The sequence below is a fragment of the Salvia hispanica genome, chromosome 4 (assembly GCF_023119035.1).
Source record: "Salvia hispanica cultivar TCC Black 2014 chromosome 4, UniMelb_Shisp_WGS_1.0, whole genome shotgun sequence".
NCBI lineage: Eukaryota > Viridiplantae > Streptophyta > Magnoliopsida > Lamiales > Lamiaceae > Salvia > Salvia hispanica.
Genome location: NC_062968.1, coordinates 35093707 through 35111992, shown reverse-complemented (window position 1 = coordinate 35111992; position 18286 = coordinate 35093707). Strand labels below are relative to the sequence as shown.

The following is an 18286-nucleotide window of genomic DNA, read 5'->3' as shown; positions in this document are numbered from 1 at the left end:
TAATTATACTGTATACCTTAGGTGGCGTTCGGTTGTCATGACTAATAATCATGAGATTATCCATCTAGCATTAAGTTGTGGGATTATTTTAGTTAGAGGATCCCCTGCTATGGGGATAAACACAGCACCACATGCTGTGGCATGAAACGGCGTAGTTTTACTCTCATTAATATACTCAGCAGCAATTTTGTTCTCAATTGATTCGATTTATAATAAGTAATTAATTCATTTCCTTCCTCTTTTCTATGTACATATTATACTGATCAACTTTTTGTTCAAACTTTTTCTATTGCTTAATATCATTATTTCATACTTAAACTTTTTTCCACTTAATTTACATTAATAAAGTAAATGTTTTTGAAATTATTTGTAATTAATTGTGATTTATATTTTTCTTTTTTTTTAGGTACCATTTGTTCAAATCTTATATATTGTTGATGGACATATTTCAATTGAGTTTCAATTCTACTCTCTCCATCCTATAAAAATATCAGGAGAAATAACCTATAACATCTCCTACTACGTCTTCTACTGCACATACAGACATAAGTGATGGTGGGGACGAAGGAAAATAACTTGATATACATGAATAATAAATTGGAATAACTTTCCATACCATATTTTTATGGGACGAACGAAAATGAAAAGTGCACATATTTTTATGAGACAGAGAGAGTATATTTTAATGGTGATATAAGTTGTAAATAACTCGATATATATGAGTAATAAATTGGGATAATTTTCCATAAATGAAAATCCCTATATTTTTATGGGACGAACGAAAATTAAAATTGCGCATATTATTATGGGACGAAGGGAGTATATTTTTATTTAGGCACTCACTGAAGTGGAAGTATTATTTTATACTCCCCCCTTCCCATAAAAATATGGGCAATAGGTATGGCAGGAAAATTAAGACAAAATTGGTAAAATAAGAGAGAGGATGAAAATGATATGCTAAAGTAAGAGAGATTAGGAGGAGAATGGTAGTTAAAACTGTGGTAGTGGATGGTGAGACCTACATTATTAAATGGATATAAATTTCTAAAACTTGAATGCACATATTTTTATGGAACGGACAAAAATGGAAAGTGCACATATTTTTATGGGATGGAGAGAGTACTATCTATTATCTAGTGTCAACTAGTACTATTAATTAGGTAATATTGTTTTTGAACTTTGATTTATAATATGACGGAACATGTTCTCAGATGATAGCATTAGCGAAAAAAATATGAAGAAAGATATTATGTATAATATGTACAGATAAAATGAAGAAAAGGAAAAGAACTAATAAATAAAAAATTGCATGAATTAAGTATGAAAATGAAATTATTGGCGATAGAAATTGATGTATATGAGAAAACTGATACTCCATTAAGCAATAGAAAAGGTTTGAACAAAAAGTTGATCAGTATAATATGTACATAGATAAGAGGAATGAAAAATAAATTAATTATTATAAATCGAATCAATTGAGAACAAAATTGCTACTGAGATTATTAATGAGAGTAAAACTACTACTAATGAGAGTAAAACTACGCCGTTTCATGCCACAACACGTGGTATTGTGTTTATCCCCACAGCAGGGAATCTTATCCCCTATGACTAATTATCATAAGAATATTCATCTAGGATGAAGTTGAGGGATCAATCTTATGAACCAAACATGATACTACATATTTAATCATGGAATTTAGTCTTGTCAACCAAATACCCCATTAGTGCAGTAAAAAGTATTTTTTAGGTTTTTGAACTTGATTTGAAGCAGCAAATGAACTTTTGCTCGACGATGTTTGTCATTTGTGGGCTACAGCTTATAAATTACGATACCCGATTGATATTGGTGAGCAAAAGAGATTGCAAATATACCATCGAATACCTTTGTGTATAACCTTTTTGCTTTCGTTCAAATGCCAGATAGTATGAGAAATTCTTTGGTTAATGAAAAACAAGGCATATGGAATTCATAACTTCACATAATTTATTTGCAAACAAAGCTTGCTTCATCAAAATTTACAACTACTTTTTGCATCAAGTTTTCCAGATAAATAAACTAAGGTAGGTAGAAAACGTTTACATCTGATACCTCCTCCACAAAGTTGAGCTATGCTCATATGAGTATTACTCTCTGACTAAGCTAAGCAACCAACACTGTTACACTAACCAAGTATCCATTTCGCATCCACCATGTAAACAGTAGAAGACGACGACGCCCTGGAAATTTCACAAACCCATGCTTATCAAACAAAGAAACTGCAAACACATTTGGTTTGAAACAGGATTCTAATTCAGCATATGCATTTCATGTGTGGAAAGAAGCAAAATGAAGAACATAATCACCAATCTCAAATCAGTATTTTATCGATCATAGCCTAAGCATGAGCTGCAGTTCCACACTTATCAACAATCATCCAAATCAAATAATCTACATATAATATAACAAGAACCCAAAGTAGTTTTAATAAAGTAGGACAAACAAGAAACACTACTTACTGCCCCAAGGAAGAATTGCACCGATCAATTCCCCGTGGACCTAAGCTCCTGCAGTTGGTCCCTAATCTCATCCTGCACCAGCTCCAGCCGCTTCGAGAACACCTCCAACTCCAGTATTTGCTGCTTCCTCCACCGCTCTTTATCTCCCCCCATGCTTGTCCCGAAGCACAAGGGTATCGGGCTTCGTCCCAATCCGAACCCATTTCCACAGCACGGCGACCCGTTGCTGTTCAGATTAGGGCTCATCGAATTGCTTAGTAGCTCTTTGAATATTGGCGATAGGCAACTCTTCACAGTCTCTTCGATCACGCCGGATAACGACCCTGTTATCCCCAATCCAATTACCGGAGCAGCCATAGGCGCCACGGCCGATACAGGCTGAGCGTTGCTGATGTTGATGTTGGTGGCGTTGTGTTGCTTCTCCTCCAATTTCACTGCTCCGACACGGTTCCTCTTCCTGGAGCGCGGAGTTTTGGCGTTAATATCAATGCCGTTTAGGTTGGGGCTCTGGCAATCGAGAAAATTATTGAAATTAGGGTTGTTGAGGGAGTCGTCGTCCTCGTCGATCGGCACAGGAGCGGCGCGGTAGGCAGCAGCGCCATTGACGGCGGTGTTGCCCCAAATTTTGGAGGAGATTTCGAAGGTGGCCTGCTCGTGGGGGGTCTTGAAGGCGTGGTCCTTGCCAGTGCCGAATTTACCGATGACGTTGCGGTACTTCTTTTTGAGGCGACGCAGCTTCTCGACAAGCTGGTTCTTATTGAAATCGAGCTGGAATTTGTTCCTGATCTGATCGTAGAAGGCGGTGGTGTCGTGGTGGTGCTGGGAGGAGGTGTGGGGGCCGCGGTGCTGGGTGGTGTAATCGAGGAAGCCCTGGAGCAGCTCAATTTCGTCCTCATCGGTCCAGAGGCGCTGGAAGAGCTTCCGCGATTCGTCGGGCGGTGGGGGAGGGGGTTTCTTCGCAGGGACAGAGATCTCCGGCTGGTGGTGGTGGGGATCGGGGAGGCCGGGGACAGCAATGGTTACCTGAGCGGCGGAGAGGGGCGGGGGAGGACGATCGGGGGCGGCGGGAGCGACGGGGGCTGAGGAGGCGGAATCGTCGTCGTAGTGGTCGAAGCTCTCGCCGTCGTCGTCTTCATCGTCGTCGAGGAGGTCCTCGTCCTCGTGGAAGACGATGGGGGCGGCGGGGTCGTCGGCGGAGGCCATCGGCTAGGTTTAGGTTTGGGGGAATTGGGGGCTCACAACGAGGCTGGCAGTCGCATGGTGTGTAATTGGTGGGTTTGGTATGGACTTCCAAACCAAAACCAAAACCAAAACCAAAACCGAAACCAAGTGGGCTGAACGCTTCACCACACGCCACCTACGCTATGCTAGCTAATCCGATTCTATTGTAAGTTTGTAACTAAAAATTAAAAACCCACTTTCCCTTCAACTTTTACCAAATCCTCGTGGTGGTTTTTTAGTTTATTTCAATTAAATTGATTCTTTTTATTTGGTGGAGTATAAATGTTATTGTGTATGAAATTATGTCATTTGTGAAACTGAAATCTTAAAAGGTGGCTAGAGATTTGGTTCCAGACATGTAGTAGTACTGTTTTTAAAAAATTAAGTCATCCAAAAAGATAAATATATGTTGGCACCAAGCCACAAATCGTCATAGCCATTTCATCATAAGTCCAAACTCCAAACACACTAAAAACTCGTTATTCAAAACTAATGTTGTGGAATAGAAATGAAAACAGCGCTAATCTCTATTATCATGTATCAGTTCATTCCACTCACCAATCACCATGGGTGATGTAGTAAGACCATAAATCATAGCTCCGTGACCTCCATCTAGACCAATGTACCTTCGGCTGCAGACTTACGACATCTTCTTAAGGGTGCTAACATAAGTACAACTTGAAAATGTTACAAAAAGTTTGCGGAACCTGCATTAGAAATTAAAACCAAAAGAAAGAATTAGTATAAATATATGCACCAGAAATTGAAAAAGAAAAAAATTGATATGAGTTCACTGTTAAATTATAGGAGTAATAAAGATGCCAAATAAGTCGATGAAAGGAACAAGAAAGACGAACCAAACCCATTGGCTGGAGTGTTGAGCCATAGCTGCATAACTTTTACGGAGATCTAAGTTAAGCAAGCAATGTGATAGTCCATCTTTATCAAGTCGGCTAAGCATGATGGATAACCAAATGTCTACTGGTCCGATGTACTTGCGCACTATGTTAGGGCTTATCTGGAAATGATGAAAACTTGTCAAAATACTTGGTCCAAAATCCAAATATTGTACTAGTAAAGCTTATTAAGACTTGAAAAATATGTGGGACCAATTTCGGACTTTAAGATACTCTATTACATAAGCACGATTTACAAATGTTGAACTGAAACATCTAAATCATAAATCTAGATTTCAAAATGACAAGGATAGCTTACAATCTCCCAGGCCTCGAGATGTCTTCCCCCCAAGGCATCATCCATTAGCTTTCTGGGTCACAAAGAAAAGAAGCTTATTAGTGTCAAGTTCCTCACCTAATGCCTCCAACATAATTGCAGTTAATAGTCCTAGGATATGTATTGGTTGAAAAAAAATAATGAACCACCATCCCAATACAATCTTTTTAAATAAAAGAAAAACTAAAAGATGCACTCATCTCATTGAGCAATCTCACAGATTGACATGTTGCTCAATGCTACAAGAATTTCCTTAATTTCCGATTTACACATGCACACAACACCGGAACTTCTCTTAATTGACATATGGCCAAAAGAGCATAACCTATGAGTTTCTTGCTCTTACCTTACTCCTTGATGAACGTCACAGTGGTTGCAATGACCCGAGATACCGTAATTGTCAAATGTAATGATCTAGAAACGAAAACACAAGAGCTTAGCAGAATACCGGATCAATATACTGAAGAATGAGTACAGGTCCTACCAGATGGAGGCTCCACCAGCACAAATGACTCAAAATAGCAACATTAGTGTCCATTGAGTGGAGAAGTAGAGATAATCAGGACATTCTAACCAAAAGAAATCTTACCAAGTCAATAGAATGGGTACGAGTTTCCTCATTAATGATGCTAGCCAACAAATCCCAGTTCCACACATTGCCAAAACCATCCTAGTAGTAGTATGTAACCTAACATTATGTTAGCACCTGAAATAAATAGAAAATACTCCCTCTGTCCCACTTAAAGCAAAGGGTTTCTTTTTCAGCATGGGATTTTATGCAGTGTTGTTTTGTGAGTTGAGTGGAGAGAGAATGAAGTAGGAGAGATAAAGTATATGATTGCGATTCCATTTTAGGAAATGTGTTGCTTTAGGTGAGCATCCCAAAAAGGAAAATGAGTCACTTTAAATGGGACAGAGGGATTATGTGCCAACATATGAGAGAGATTTCTAAAGAAACCTGCAAATCTGGGTGATCTAGTACGGTCACTTGCTGTGCTGGAATCTACATATAATGCAATTGGAGTGATTTTTGGAAAAAAAAAATAATCAGGAACCATATAGAAAGCATTCACGATGAAATTAGGAGAATATCCCTGCAATGATATACATATTGATAACAAACCAAAAGTCAAAATACAAACCTTGAGAACCACGGAGGCCAGCTGTAACTCTTCTTTTCTAACACTTCCCATGCCATCTGCATTGCCTACACTACCACCAGGCACCAAGTGTTGTAAGGTTTGAGAAAATTCACAAAACCTAGGAGAAAAATATTCTGTAGTACTAACTAATCAAATATGTTTACAAACAATAAATTGGTTTTGGTCTATGTTAACAGCTAAATTTCATTTTAAATATGACATACGTATGTGAGCTCTGGTATAAAAAAATGAAATCCCTCTAACACACCATAAGCGCCGCCCCACCATAGGCGAGGTGCTTCATTTTTGCACTCTTTTTGGATAAATAATAGATAATGTAAAGTAAGAGAGAATATTGTAGAGTAGAGTCTTATCTACATTTTGTTATCTCTTACTAACACTTTCTGCACTTTAATTATTTTATATCCTGATATCCTCTGATTTTAGAAGGAACGGCCGTAGGAGTGCTATTAGGCTGATAAGGTTGATGGTTTTATTTCTGTCAATTGAATACTATGCTTAAAAAGAAACCAAAACTGTCAGTAATCCTTAGAAAACTTCACAACACTTTCTTGCATGGATTTAGCAGTAAATCTTTTCAGTTACAAGTGGTTCAAAAATTGCTCAAGAAAGTTTCATGACATCTACAAATAAAGTCCAATGATTCTGGAAACTGTCATGATGAAGTAATGATTACTTTTTTACAACATTGTTAGTTACAAATTTTGGTAGTTCAGGATTCAGGGATAACAAATATTGAGTGGGGTAAAATTCTATTGGCATATTATGAAAATTGTACAAGTACATGTGGCAGCATTACCAGTTGACATGCAAAGTATGTGTACATTATGATGCCTGGAAGTCAGGTAATTAATCACAGGAGCAAAGAACCTGCATGCATGGAACAATAAACGATACATTAAACCCAAATGGGACCGAGCACAAGAAAGATACAGAACAAGTGATCAATAAATCATAAGTGGTGCTTGACATCAAATGGCAATAACAAAATTTCAATCTTACATAGACTCATCATCAGGATGAGCAATAACCACCAAGACATTTCTCCTTCTAGAACTAGCACCTGTCACTCAAGAAACCAACAAAAAACATTCAAGTATTGTATATATGTGTATATACGACCAATCACAGAGCACATTTATTGATTGCTGATGAGCATACCAAGTTTCTTTTTGGAGAATGAATAAAACAGTAATTAAGAAGCATCAAAAACTTGTTTGCAGCCTGGTGTTGTGATGCACAGTGCATCCACCATATTTCAAACGTAATTAGGATTTATTATTCCACAACTATGGTTTATTAATCACAACTGGGATTTAACAAGGGTGAATGCACCAAAGTGAGCCTTGTTTTGAAATGTTGCAGTTCATCACATGCTCATGGACAAAAACCATGAATTACCATCATTTAAGAATGCTGATTTTGAAGCGGACATAGATTCCAGAAAAACTTTGCAGAGAGAAGCAAACCAGAGCACTAGCACTGCTAAGATTAAGGCTATCCATGTCATGTTTGATTCTTCACAGGAATATGAGATCGAATGTAGCTGCTATCAGTCACTGAGGCATTTCATCGAGCAACTTCAGCTCAAGATCCTCAGTAAAGCCTGAACAAACATCAAATATAATAAGAATATGATGCGTGTAAAGAAAGGAAGATGGCCAACAACAAGAAGCTAACGCATCCGTCAGTTACGAACTTAGCTGGCTTAGTGAGCGTGAAAATGAAATGCATTGTGTATACACACATTACATCAATGAATGCAAATATGTTTATTTTCTATATCACATCTTATATCCGTTAGCTCTACAAGCTCTCTAAGTTCCAGTTCTTCCGACTGATTCTCGATGGCCATTCTCCGATCCCCGGCGATCCTGAATTCTACGGCAACTATGTACCAGAATAGAACGTAGTTGCCAAGAAATACCAGCACCGTAATAGGCATACCGCAGTCAAAAGTGAGAATTTCAATAGCCAATCATCAATTGGGTTATGAATGAAAATAAAATTTGAATAAATGGTTGAGGGAGCTATTCGTGATATTCCAAGTATACTTTTTATGGTTAAATAATGTTTCAAAAAACAATTATGTCCAGAGCAAAGAAAGCCTGACCGGAGAGCCGATCTTAGGCGGCGGAGTTGGTCGGGCCGCCGTGAAGGTGGGTGGCAGCGGCGGGCGGATCTGGTGTTTCAGTGGCGATTCCAGTCTTCCAGTTGCAGACTTCTCCAACTGCAATTAGCTTTGGCATTTTTTATTTATTTTCTTTTCTTTTTTATTTTTTAAAATAAATTTAATTTAAATATTTTCTGAGGAGTAATATTTTTCAATTTATCACTTTACAAACTTTCAATTTTTTCTATCTTTCTTCTGAATTTTAATTTTTCACTATAAATACTTGAATTTTGAGTTTTTTTTACAATAAATATACCAAACTTTGAGATTTTCTAAAATTTCAACTTAAAAGTTTGAGATTTTCTGACTATTTTCTAACGGAAGATTTTTTCTAAATTATTTAATATCCAACACTTTCTTTTACATTTAGACATGCGTATTAATCTTTACTAGTTTTAACCCACGTGCGATGCACGACGGAAAATTTTTTCTGTTATACACAGTTTTAAATTCTTAATTGATTATTTAAAATAAGAAATAATATAACTAAATAGTATTTAAAAATAAAAAAATATATATATTGTACTACTATATAATAACAATTCAATAGATATATGCTCCTCAATTTATTTTATACATAAACACATAAAATTAAACATATTTGAAATGGAGTGAAGACAAACACAATTATTTGGACAACGATGAAGAGACTATATCAATTGTTGACACTTTTGAAAAACAATCCTTCCTATTTCTATACTAAAAATAATGTAAATCACACTTTTAACTAAATAATAAATTGATAACTCATAATATTGAAAAAGTCAAAATTATGACCATAAAAAAATTCAAATGATAAACTACACAAAAAACATTACATTAATTGGTTGAATTAACACTATTATATTAATGAATAATAATGATAACTCTTTTGAACGTTTATAACGTTTATCTTTATTTATTGCACTTTTAAACGTGGTTTGTTGGAACATGAAACATATATACTCGATCTACTATTTTTTATACTACTTTATAATGTTAAATACAACAAATTTTCTTTTTGTAAAAATATAGTTCTTAATAGTATAATATATATCTTACTCAGCATGATCACCTATAGATAAGATAATTAGATTTTAATATAAAATCAGTTGTATCCCAGACTAATTAAGTGTCAAATCCTAATTTCAACAATAATATTATTAGTAAACAAAAAATTGGTTGCAGACTATTTTATTTTGTTTGAACAACTAATTTTTGATAAACTCTATTTTAATAGGTTTAATTATCTCATCGCTAAATATACATATTATGCACCACTTATTAATTCATCATAAGTGATAAAATATTAATTTTTTGTGACACCACTTAATATAATTATAGCGCCAGTGACAATATAAATATACAAAAATAATAAATTGTGTTAAGAAGAAGATAAATATTATACATGTTTCGAGTAAGGATGTTACAATTCTTCCATCTCTAAGAATTGTAAAAAATATTAGGATAAAATTCTCGAACCATATACACGCGGTACTCTAACTATTGTAATCAAAGAAAAAAAACAACAATAAATGAAATGGAAATTACAATGAAAATTATAAAATAAACCGAACTATAAGTTTGGTCGAGAAAAAACCTCTTTCCGCAAGACAAACCGTAATAAGGTAAGAAGTGACACTCATACCATCCTGTCATGGAAAATACATTCTAAGGAGATTACATTGGTTTTGTCTCTACGTTTAATGAATTCATAGACACACGATATCATACTCGAATGAGTGACGAAGTATTGCTAGGTTATAGATTATCAAGGAAGATGAATTCCATGCTTTCAACAAATAAAATAAGACAATGAAGAAGTGATTATAAATTATAATCTTCCACATACTACATATTTATAATGTAGATGAACAAATAAGAGAGGATGACCGTTACTTTTATGCAATTGATTATGATATTGTAATTGATTAGTGGTTAATTTTTTGAATTCATCATTTGACCGTCATATTAATGTTTATTGACTAATAGTGTAATCAACTTTATAATTTCGTATGTTCTATCGATATAATAATATTGTAATTGATTTAGTTTGTTCATTTGAATATAACCGTTTCAATTCATATGAATGTAACGATTTCAATATTGGAGTCATTTATATTTCAGCGGTTATTCCATGTTTTATTAGCGGCTACTTGAAATATTTAATTTCACACCCTATATTTACAAATATTTAAATTTATACTCAAAATTCACAAATATTCAAAAACGGCCCAAAACTCGCCTTTTATATATGTATAGATTTATTTGAATTTTTTAAATGTAAATCATCTTTAGATTTTAAATCACAAATTTAAATAAAGAAAAAAATATAATCAAACTAAATTTGTGTGTAAATTCTAATCAAAATATTTAAGTATTAGTACTATATAAAAGTGAAAACAATTATCACAACAGGATAATGCAATTTGGATTTAAAAAATCACAAAAAAACTCAATCCACAATATTTATTAAAATTTGTTTAATTTTCAAGGTATTAGATTGTACCAATATAAATTTTTTTAAAGGTTTTATTGTAAAACAAGGTAAATATAAGCAGTACAATTTAGAAAACAGCAAAATTAGAACAATTCATAAAATATTTTATTTTAATTCGATTTGTTTATTGGGAGAATAATACAAAAATCTAATAGTTAATGTATTAAAAGTAGAAAAAAAAATAAAGATTAGAGGAAGAAAATATCGAACGCATGGATTGCAAGCTAATAACAGGTCATAACATTTTGCTCATGGGTGGAAAAAAATACCGAAAAAATGGTATATCGCTCGTATCGTACCGAAATTACTGGAAAATATCAAATTTTCAGTATAGTGCGATCGTAAGTTTTCGATACGGTAACGGATGAATTTCGTATGTCCCGGTGATGTGTATTTTAGAGTATCTGATTCAGTTGACACAAGATATCAAGTTTAATTAATTAACTCTAATAATACTACGATACTGCAAGATTATAACATCGTTAGTAGTATTTCAAGTGTCGATCCACATGGAGGTAGAAGTTTGTTTAAAACTTATGAAGTTAAAAAGATGTAACACAAGGATTTGATTTTTGGTTTTGAAAGATTTAGACAAACGAAAATAAAAGATTAACAAAAGATGGATTTCTCAAACGGAAAAGCATGTCACTCCAAGTTGCTCAATAGACTTGCATATTTCTACATCTATCAAAAGCACAAATTTTGATTAATTCATCAACCTAATCACTTGCGCTGAACACTTGTTCCACGAACTAATTTTCAATGTTTATAAACTCTTGCAGAAGCGCGGGAGAAATAAACATCTACTATATAAACTTACATAATCCGTTGTCAAATTATCCTCTGAACAATTCAAATTCAACAACACATCAATTGATTAGTCAATCCAAGTCTATGTTAAAGAGACGATAAACAAGAATTAAATATCTATAACGATAGAGGCCTCTAAAGTGATATAATTAAACATTAAACACATCAACGATGTCAAAACGTGGATTCAAAGGTGTAGAAACATTCACACAAGCCTAAATCACAACTTGGAGCAACATTGAGAGTTTAGCCTAAACACATGATAAACATCACGATGAAAACCAGAGGAAGCATGCTCTCGTTGAGTGGAATTGAGATTTGGAGACGGATAGTCGGAAGCCGGAATTTCTTCCTTCTCCTCTTCCTCCTCTCTTTCTCTCTTTTCCCCTCTCACTTTTCGTCCAACGAAGTCTCACCTCTTCCAAAAACCGCCCATAAACCAATTTGAACAATGAAATTCGGCAGTTATCGAGAAAAATGCCTGGCCCGGGTGAAATGATGACAACCTGGGCATTTTGTATGCCAACCCGGGCGTTTCCACTGCACCCGGGCGTTTTTGCCGGTTTTGACTGCTTCGCGCAACCTTCGTCAAATGGTCATAACTTCTTCATCCGAGCTCCGATTGAGGCGTACAATATACCCACACGAAGCTATTTCAAATACGAAGATAATGGTGGTAAGATAAAAGAATTTGCACACCATCTTGATAGGCAACGAACAGTTTCAATCAGACCCCACTCCTCATGTACATCAATCAACTAATATATAATAATCAAGCTTTAATGATTAATTGATAGATGATTTTAAGGTACAAAATAGGAGAAATCATGGAATAGAACAAGTATTATTTGATTCACATCACTCAGTATACCAAAAATACGGTATATATGGATATTGCCGGTGTACCAAATATATCGAAATCAATAGATATCGACTTAACGCTATTTACCGATTAAAATAACAAAAAAAATCTAAACAATAATAAAGCACATTTACACGCAATATTTATGTGAAATTATAAATTAATCAGTTATTACTACAATTATAGCTAAGAATTATTATACCAAACAAATAAAAGAATAATTTTTTTTAAGTATCATTTTAATTGAAAGAAACTACAAAACCTCATAGCCAAGACTGCAAATACTAGTAGTTAGAAAATTGGGTAGAATTAAAATAAGGAGAAGAGGATTTGGTAAAAAGTTGAAATAGAAAGTGGGTTTTTGTTACCATAGAATCGGGTTAGCTGTAAAAGAAGGGTTAGCTGGCGTAGCATAGGTGGCGTATGGTGAAGCATTCAAACCCACTTGGTTTTGGTTTAGGTTTGGGTGTCCATACCAAACCCACCAATTACACACCATGCGACTACCAGCCTCGTCGTGAGCCCCCAATTCCCCCAAACCTAAACCTAGCCGATGGCCTCCGCCGACGACCCCGCCGCCCCCATCGTCTTCCACGAGGACGAGGACCTCCTCGACGACGATGAAGACGACGACGGCGAGAGCTTCGACCACTACGACGACGATTCCGCCTCCTCAGCCCCCGTCGCTCCCGCCGCCCCCGATCGTCCTCCCCCGCCCCTCTCCGCCGCTCAGGTAACCATTGCTGTCCCCGGCCTCCCCGATCCCCACCACCACCAGCCGGAGATCTCTGTCCCTGCGAAGAAACCCCCTCCCCCACCGCCCGACGAATCGCGGAAGCTCTTCCAGCGCCTCTGGACCGATGAGGACGAAATTGAGCTGCTCCAGGGCTTCCTCGATTACACCACCCAGCACCGCGGCCCCCACACCTCCTCCCAGCACCACCACGACACCACCGCCTTCTACGATCAGATCAGGAACAAATTCCAGCTCGATTTCAATAAGAACCAGCTTGTCGAGAAGCTGCGTCGCCTCAAAAAGAAGTACCGCAACGTCATCGGTAAATTCGGCACTGGCAAGGACCACGCCTTCAAGACCCCCCACGAGCAGGCCACCTTCGAAATCTCCTCCAAAATTTGGGGCAACACCGCCGTCAATGGCGCTGCTGCCTACCGCGCCGCTCCTGTGCCGATCGACGAGGACGACGACTCCCTCAACAACCCTAATTTCAATAATTTTCTCGATTGCCAGAGCCCCAACCTAAACGGCATTGATATTAACGCCAAAACTCCGCGCTCCAGGAAGAGGAACCGTGTCGGAGCAGTGAAATTGGAGGAGAAGCAACACAACGCCACCAACATCAACATCAGCAACGCTCAGCCTGTATCGGCCGTGGCGCCTATGGCTGCTCCGGTAATTGGATTGGGGATAACAGGGTCGTTATCCGGCGTGATCGAAGAGACTGTGAAGAGTTGCCTATCGCCAATATTCAAAGAGCTACTAAGCAATTCGATGAGCCCTAATCTGAACAGCAACGGGTCGCCGTGCTGTGGAAATGGGTTCGGATTGGGACGAAGCCCGATACCCTTGTGCTTCGGGACAAGCATGGGGGGAGATAAAGAGCGGTGGAGGAAGCAGCAAATACTGGAGTTGGAGGTGTTCTCGAAGCGGCTGGAGCTGGTGCAGGATGAGATTAGGGACCAACTGCAGGAGCTTAGGTCCACGGGGAATTGATCGGTGCAATTCTTCCTTGGGGCAGTAAGTAGTGTTTCTTGTTTGTCCTACTTTATTAAAACTACTTTGGGTTCTTGTTATATTATATGTAGATTATTTGATTTGGATGATTGTTGATAAGTGTGGAACTGCAGCTCATGCTTAGGCTATGATCGATAAAATACTGATTTGAGATTGGTGATTATGTTCTTCATTTTGCTACAAATATGCTGAATTGGAATCTACTTCCAAGATGAATTAAGTAGTTGGTTTAGGATTGATAATGGTGATAACTAAATGTGTTTACTGTTTCTTTGTTTAATAAGCATGGATTTTTATCTAGTTGTGAAATTTCCAGGGCGTCGTGGATGCTCGTTGTCCAGGAAATGGATACTTGGTTAGCATAACAGTGTTGATTGTGTAGCTAGAGTAATATATGAGCATAGTAATGGAGCTCAACTTTGTGGAGGTATCAGATGTAAACATTTTCTACTGTGAGTTTATTTATCTGAAACTTGATGCAAAAAAGTAGTTGTAAATTTTGATAAAGCTTTGTTTGCAAATAAGTTGAATCTTTAAGGTGAAGTTTATGAATTTCACATGCCTTGTTTTTTCAATAGCTAAAGAATTTCTCATAGTATCTGGTATTTGAACGAAGGCCAAAAGGTTATACGTATACACAACAGATTGGATTCAAAAGGTTATACTTATACACAACAGATTGGATTCAAATTCATATTCGATGCTATATTTGCAATATCTTTGGTACTGGTAGTGTTTGGATTCGGGCTCTTACAGTAAACTTGCGACAATCTTCATTTTCAGCCATAATCTATATTTTCATTGTGACATTAACATTTTTTAAAAAATTTTGAATTATAAACAAATAAAATTGCAAAATATGAAGAAAATAACATTGACCAAAACTATCCAACATAATTAACATCGACGACAAGGTCATTGTCTTCACGTCGAGATTTCATGTTTTTACCTCATTGGGATCTGTAACCATTGTAAGAAACTGTGTGACAAAGATATTTTGAGTGGTCAAAGTCATGCAATTCATTGGTGAACCACCCTGATGCGAATTCGGGTAGCGCTAAACCATTTTCGTCGGAGAAACGAAGAAGTCATGTCAAGCAACCAATCCAAAACTGGGGTCTAATCAAACCTTTTGTTGCTTATCAAGATGGTGTCCAAATGCGCTTCTAAGACCATTATTGTCTTCATCATCGAAAGAACTTCGCGTGGCTACCATATATGCCTCAATCGGAGCCCGGATGAAGAAGTTATGGCCGTTTAACGAAGGTTGCGTGGAGTAGTACAAATCCAGTGGCTCGCCGGTTTTGTTCAGTGATTTCAGCAGCATTTCCAGCAAGTTGCCGGCTTCGCACACCGACGAACCCATCGACCCATTGGAATGGGAACATGAGCATGTGGGCTTTTGAATATTTTTTAAACTCTTCCCATTCCTCCTCCCATCTATAAATAGTGCCTTTGCTTCATTTGTAATAGATTAGAAGTGAGTTTTGAGTGTCTCCTTGAGAGAATCCCTTCCGACATTGGGTGAGATAAATGTTTGGAAAATCCATGGTGAGGTTATGGTTACTTGGTGGTTAGTCTAGGGTTAGCTACTTGGTAAATTCACAACTAGCTGGCATAGCTTGAATGGAAGTATACCATAGGGGTGGTTTTGGGCATACCTCTAGTGACGGAGTTTGAACGAAAGTATACCCTAGTGTCATGTAGTTAGCGGGGGAGTCGATATAAATGTTTGCTTGAATGAAAGTTGTCAAGGATTGCCATTATCTTTTTTATGGAGGTTCTTAGGTCCTTTATAGCTAGTTATTATGACCAATTTAATACTCCATTCGTCCATAAAAATATGGGCAAGGGTTATCAATATGGCACGGGAATTAAGACAAAATTGGTAAAGTAAGAGAGAGGAAGAGAATGTTATGGTAAAGTAAGAGAGGAGAAGAGAATGGTGGTTAAATAGTGTTAGTGGATAGTGAGACATATATTATTATATTGATACTATAACTTTCCAAAAATAAAATACACATATTTTTGTGGGACTGACGAAAATGGAAAATGCACATATTTTTTGGGATAGAGGGAGTATATTATTTCTCACTCACCGGAAATCGGTTTAAGAAAATGAATATACCACGGTCACCTATTACCAACGTAGATCGGCGCTATATCATTTAATTTCACAAAATTAAATGTTATGTCACATTTATTCTTGGTCAATGTCATTTTATCGAACACGGTTCCAAATAGGATATCAATACCACCAAATGATTGCATAGGCTAAGATGCATAGATGTGTCAACGGCCATGGAAAAAGCCACATTGTGCGTCGGCAACCATTGCCACCGGACACATGCCTACCGTCGAAGGCATTGATGCTCCTCATCACCACCCATAGTCATCGAGACCCTTGACCCTTTTCTCTCCCCTCCAATGACTCTCCACCCCAATACTCCAGATCTAGAGACCATCTTCAATTCCTCCATCTCCGAAGAAATTCAAGCATATTGTAAATTCCCTAACAAAAACTCTAAAATACATACACTATTTCTAGGGTCAATTTAGTACACGAGATTGGAATTAGAATTCTACGAAATGTTTGAATTGAATTTTAATTTAAAGTGTGTGCATGCTCGCGCATTTTGTGCGTAGTATATGTGCGTGTGTGTGTGTTTATGTCTGTGTTTGTGTTTGTGTCTGTGTTTGTGTTTGTGTTTGTGTGTGAAGGTGCAATGTGTGTTTGTGTGTGTAGTATGTGAAAATGCTCACTTTTATAAATATTTCGAATTCGATGATCTATTTTTGATATAGAATTAAAATTGTAGAATTGAAAGAAATTAAAATTGTAAGATCCAAAGATTTTGCGAAAATTGTAAGATCCAATTCCGCAAGCCCAGTTACAAGAAATTGAACAAAGCTGTAGAAAATTAATTTTTTTAAAAGTTAATGCACAATACCAATTTTAAACTCTAATCAATATTTTAATAAGCTACTAACTTCATTCAATATTTTAAGAAGCTATTGTACTTAGTAGTAGCATTTTGTTTTATAATTAAAGTCGTTTGTGCAAACTAAGATAACAGGGCTGAATTGAAATACCGATATTTACAATATACTGTATGAAAATTTTCAGATACTACTAATAAATATCATAGACTATACTCCGATATCGTGGTTTATAAATTAGGTAGGGCTTGCAAATCTCGTGGATTGAGTAGTTATCGTGTCAATCCGATATCGATTCAACCCAATAAGGTTGAATTTAACACCCAATCTTAAGTTATCGAATTCTTATTGGTTCCCAACCCAATAATTTCATGCATGTTCATGCGGATTATCGTGTTATGCAATTAAATGTCAGCCATACATACTGTTAATGATAGTAAGTGAGTACTACTCTATAAATTTAGCTTGACATGACATGATAACTGTCACGACCGCGCTTTGCTAAGGATAGCATTGCTCGGTAAATCATGACCAGGGGAGGGAATTAAGAAGAGGGGATAGAAAGGGGACGAAAGAATTTATAATAAGACCTGCAAGTACTTTTTCATAATATAAAAGAGGTTCACAAGACAACGAAATACCATGAGTACTTAAGAGAGTGTTTAACGTAGGTCACTCGTTACTGATCATTTTTCCTATGACCCATTAGTACAAAATACTACAACCTAAGCACAGCGGAAGGAGTTGTAACCATGTGGTCATGTGTATGAAGACACATGCCACGAAAATCCTACAAAAGAGATGAGACAACCACCAACTCCACTCAGCCACCAGTTCATCACTTGCTCAACCTGCACATTTAGAAATACATGCAGGGCTGAGTACGGGGTACTCAGTGAACACATCGCCGAAAGATACATATATATGAAAAATTATTATCATGCCATCACAGTAACACACGGGGGTTTTTCTTAAAGGCCCGAGCTTACTAAGTTCATTTTCATAAAGTTCGCTTGATCAAGCTAAGTTCATTCCATCAATCCGCCATATCTGATGGTTCATTGTGTGTCGGGAAGGTGGCCACCTTCCACGATCACATTGACCGGCCAACCCTTACGATGACTCACGGTCCATTCCTTTGTGTACACTAACTCGA

At 36.8% G+C, this 18286-nt stretch overlaps 3 protein-coding genes across 6 annotated transcripts; 1 reads left to right on the top strand and 2 right to left on the bottom strand.

The window, feature by feature from the left end:
* Positions 1 to 1963: 1963 nt before the first annotated feature.
* LOC125222603 (probable transcription factor At3g04930) lies at positions 1964 to 3862 on the bottom strand. 2 transcript variants are annotated; one of them, XM_048125308.1, is made up of 2 exons: positions 2497 to 3862; positions 1964 to 2256 (listed from the first exon to the last, which is right to left on the bottom strand). In XM_048125308.1, the coding sequence occupies exon 1, from the start codon at positions 3697 to 3699 to the stop codon at positions 2521 to 2523; it is 1179 nt and encodes a 392-aa protein (XP_047981265.1). In that variant the 5' UTR covers positions 3700 to 3862; the 3' UTR covers positions 1964 to 2256; positions 2497 to 2520. The 2 variants fall into 2 exon arrangements, with proteins under 2 accessions (XP_047981265.1, XP_047981264.1); XM_048125307.1 differs by having other exon boundaries at positions 1964 to 2217; positions 2497 to 3860.
* A 223-nt stretch (positions 3863 to 4085) lies between these two features.
* On the bottom strand, positions 4086 to 8354 carry LOC125218714 (probable N-acetylglucosaminyl-phosphatidylinositol de-N-acetylase). 3 transcript variants are annotated; one of them, XM_048120458.1, is made up of 11 exons: positions 8227 to 8354; positions 7515 to 7719; positions 7116 to 7182; positions 6913 to 6983; positions 6093 to 6157; positions 5909 to 5953; positions 5540 to 5620; positions 5297 to 5364; positions 4933 to 4984; positions 4575 to 4735; positions 4086 to 4424 (listed from the first exon to the last, which is right to left on the bottom strand). In XM_048120458.1, exons 2-11 carry the CDS (start codon positions 7621 to 7623, stop codon positions 4358 to 4360), a joined length of 786 nt encoding a protein of 261 aa, XP_047976415.1. In that variant the 5' UTR covers positions 7624 to 7719; positions 8227 to 8354; the 3' UTR covers positions 4086 to 4357. The 3 variants fall into 3 exon arrangements, with proteins under 3 accessions (XP_047976415.1, XP_047976416.1, XP_047976417.1); XM_048120459.1 differs by having other exon boundaries at positions 7515 to 8332; XM_048120460.1 differs by having other exon boundaries at positions 7116 to 7176; positions 7515 to 8331.
* A 4522-nt stretch (positions 8355 to 12876) lies between these two features.
* Positions 12877 to 14765, top strand: LOC125222567 (probable transcription factor At3g04930). The gene is made up of 2 exons (XM_048125255.1): positions 12877 to 14193; positions 14507 to 14765. The coding sequence occupies exon 1, from the start codon at positions 12991 to 12993 to the stop codon at positions 14167 to 14169; it is 1179 nt and encodes a 392-aa protein (XP_047981212.1). The 5' UTR covers positions 12877 to 12990; the 3' UTR covers positions 14170 to 14193; positions 14507 to 14765.
* The last annotated feature ends 3521 nt before the right edge of the window (positions 14766 to 18286 follow it).

Bases quoted from the DNA above. Each gene is read 5' to 3' on its own strand.
- LOC125222603 (XM_048125308.1), bottom strand. From the start codon at position 3,699: ATGGCCTCCGCCGACGACCCCGCCGCCCCCATCGTCTTCCACGAGGAC.
- LOC125218714 (XM_048120458.1), bottom strand. From the start codon at position 7,623: ATGACATGGATAGCCTTAATCTTAGCAGTGCTAGTGCTCTGGTTTGCT. The intron at 6,158-6,912 runs GTAATGCTGCCA...GTGGTAGTGTAG, and splicing joins CATACTTTGCATGTCAACTG to GCAATGCAGATGGCATGGGA. The intron at 4,736-4,932 runs GTAAGCTATCCT...CATCATTTCCAG, and splicing joins ATCTCGAGGCCTGGGAGATT to ATAAGCCCTAACATAGTGCG.
- LOC125222567 (XM_048125255.1), top strand. From the start codon at position 12,991: ATGGCCTCCGCCGACGACCCCGCCGCCCCCATCGTCTTCCACGAGGAC.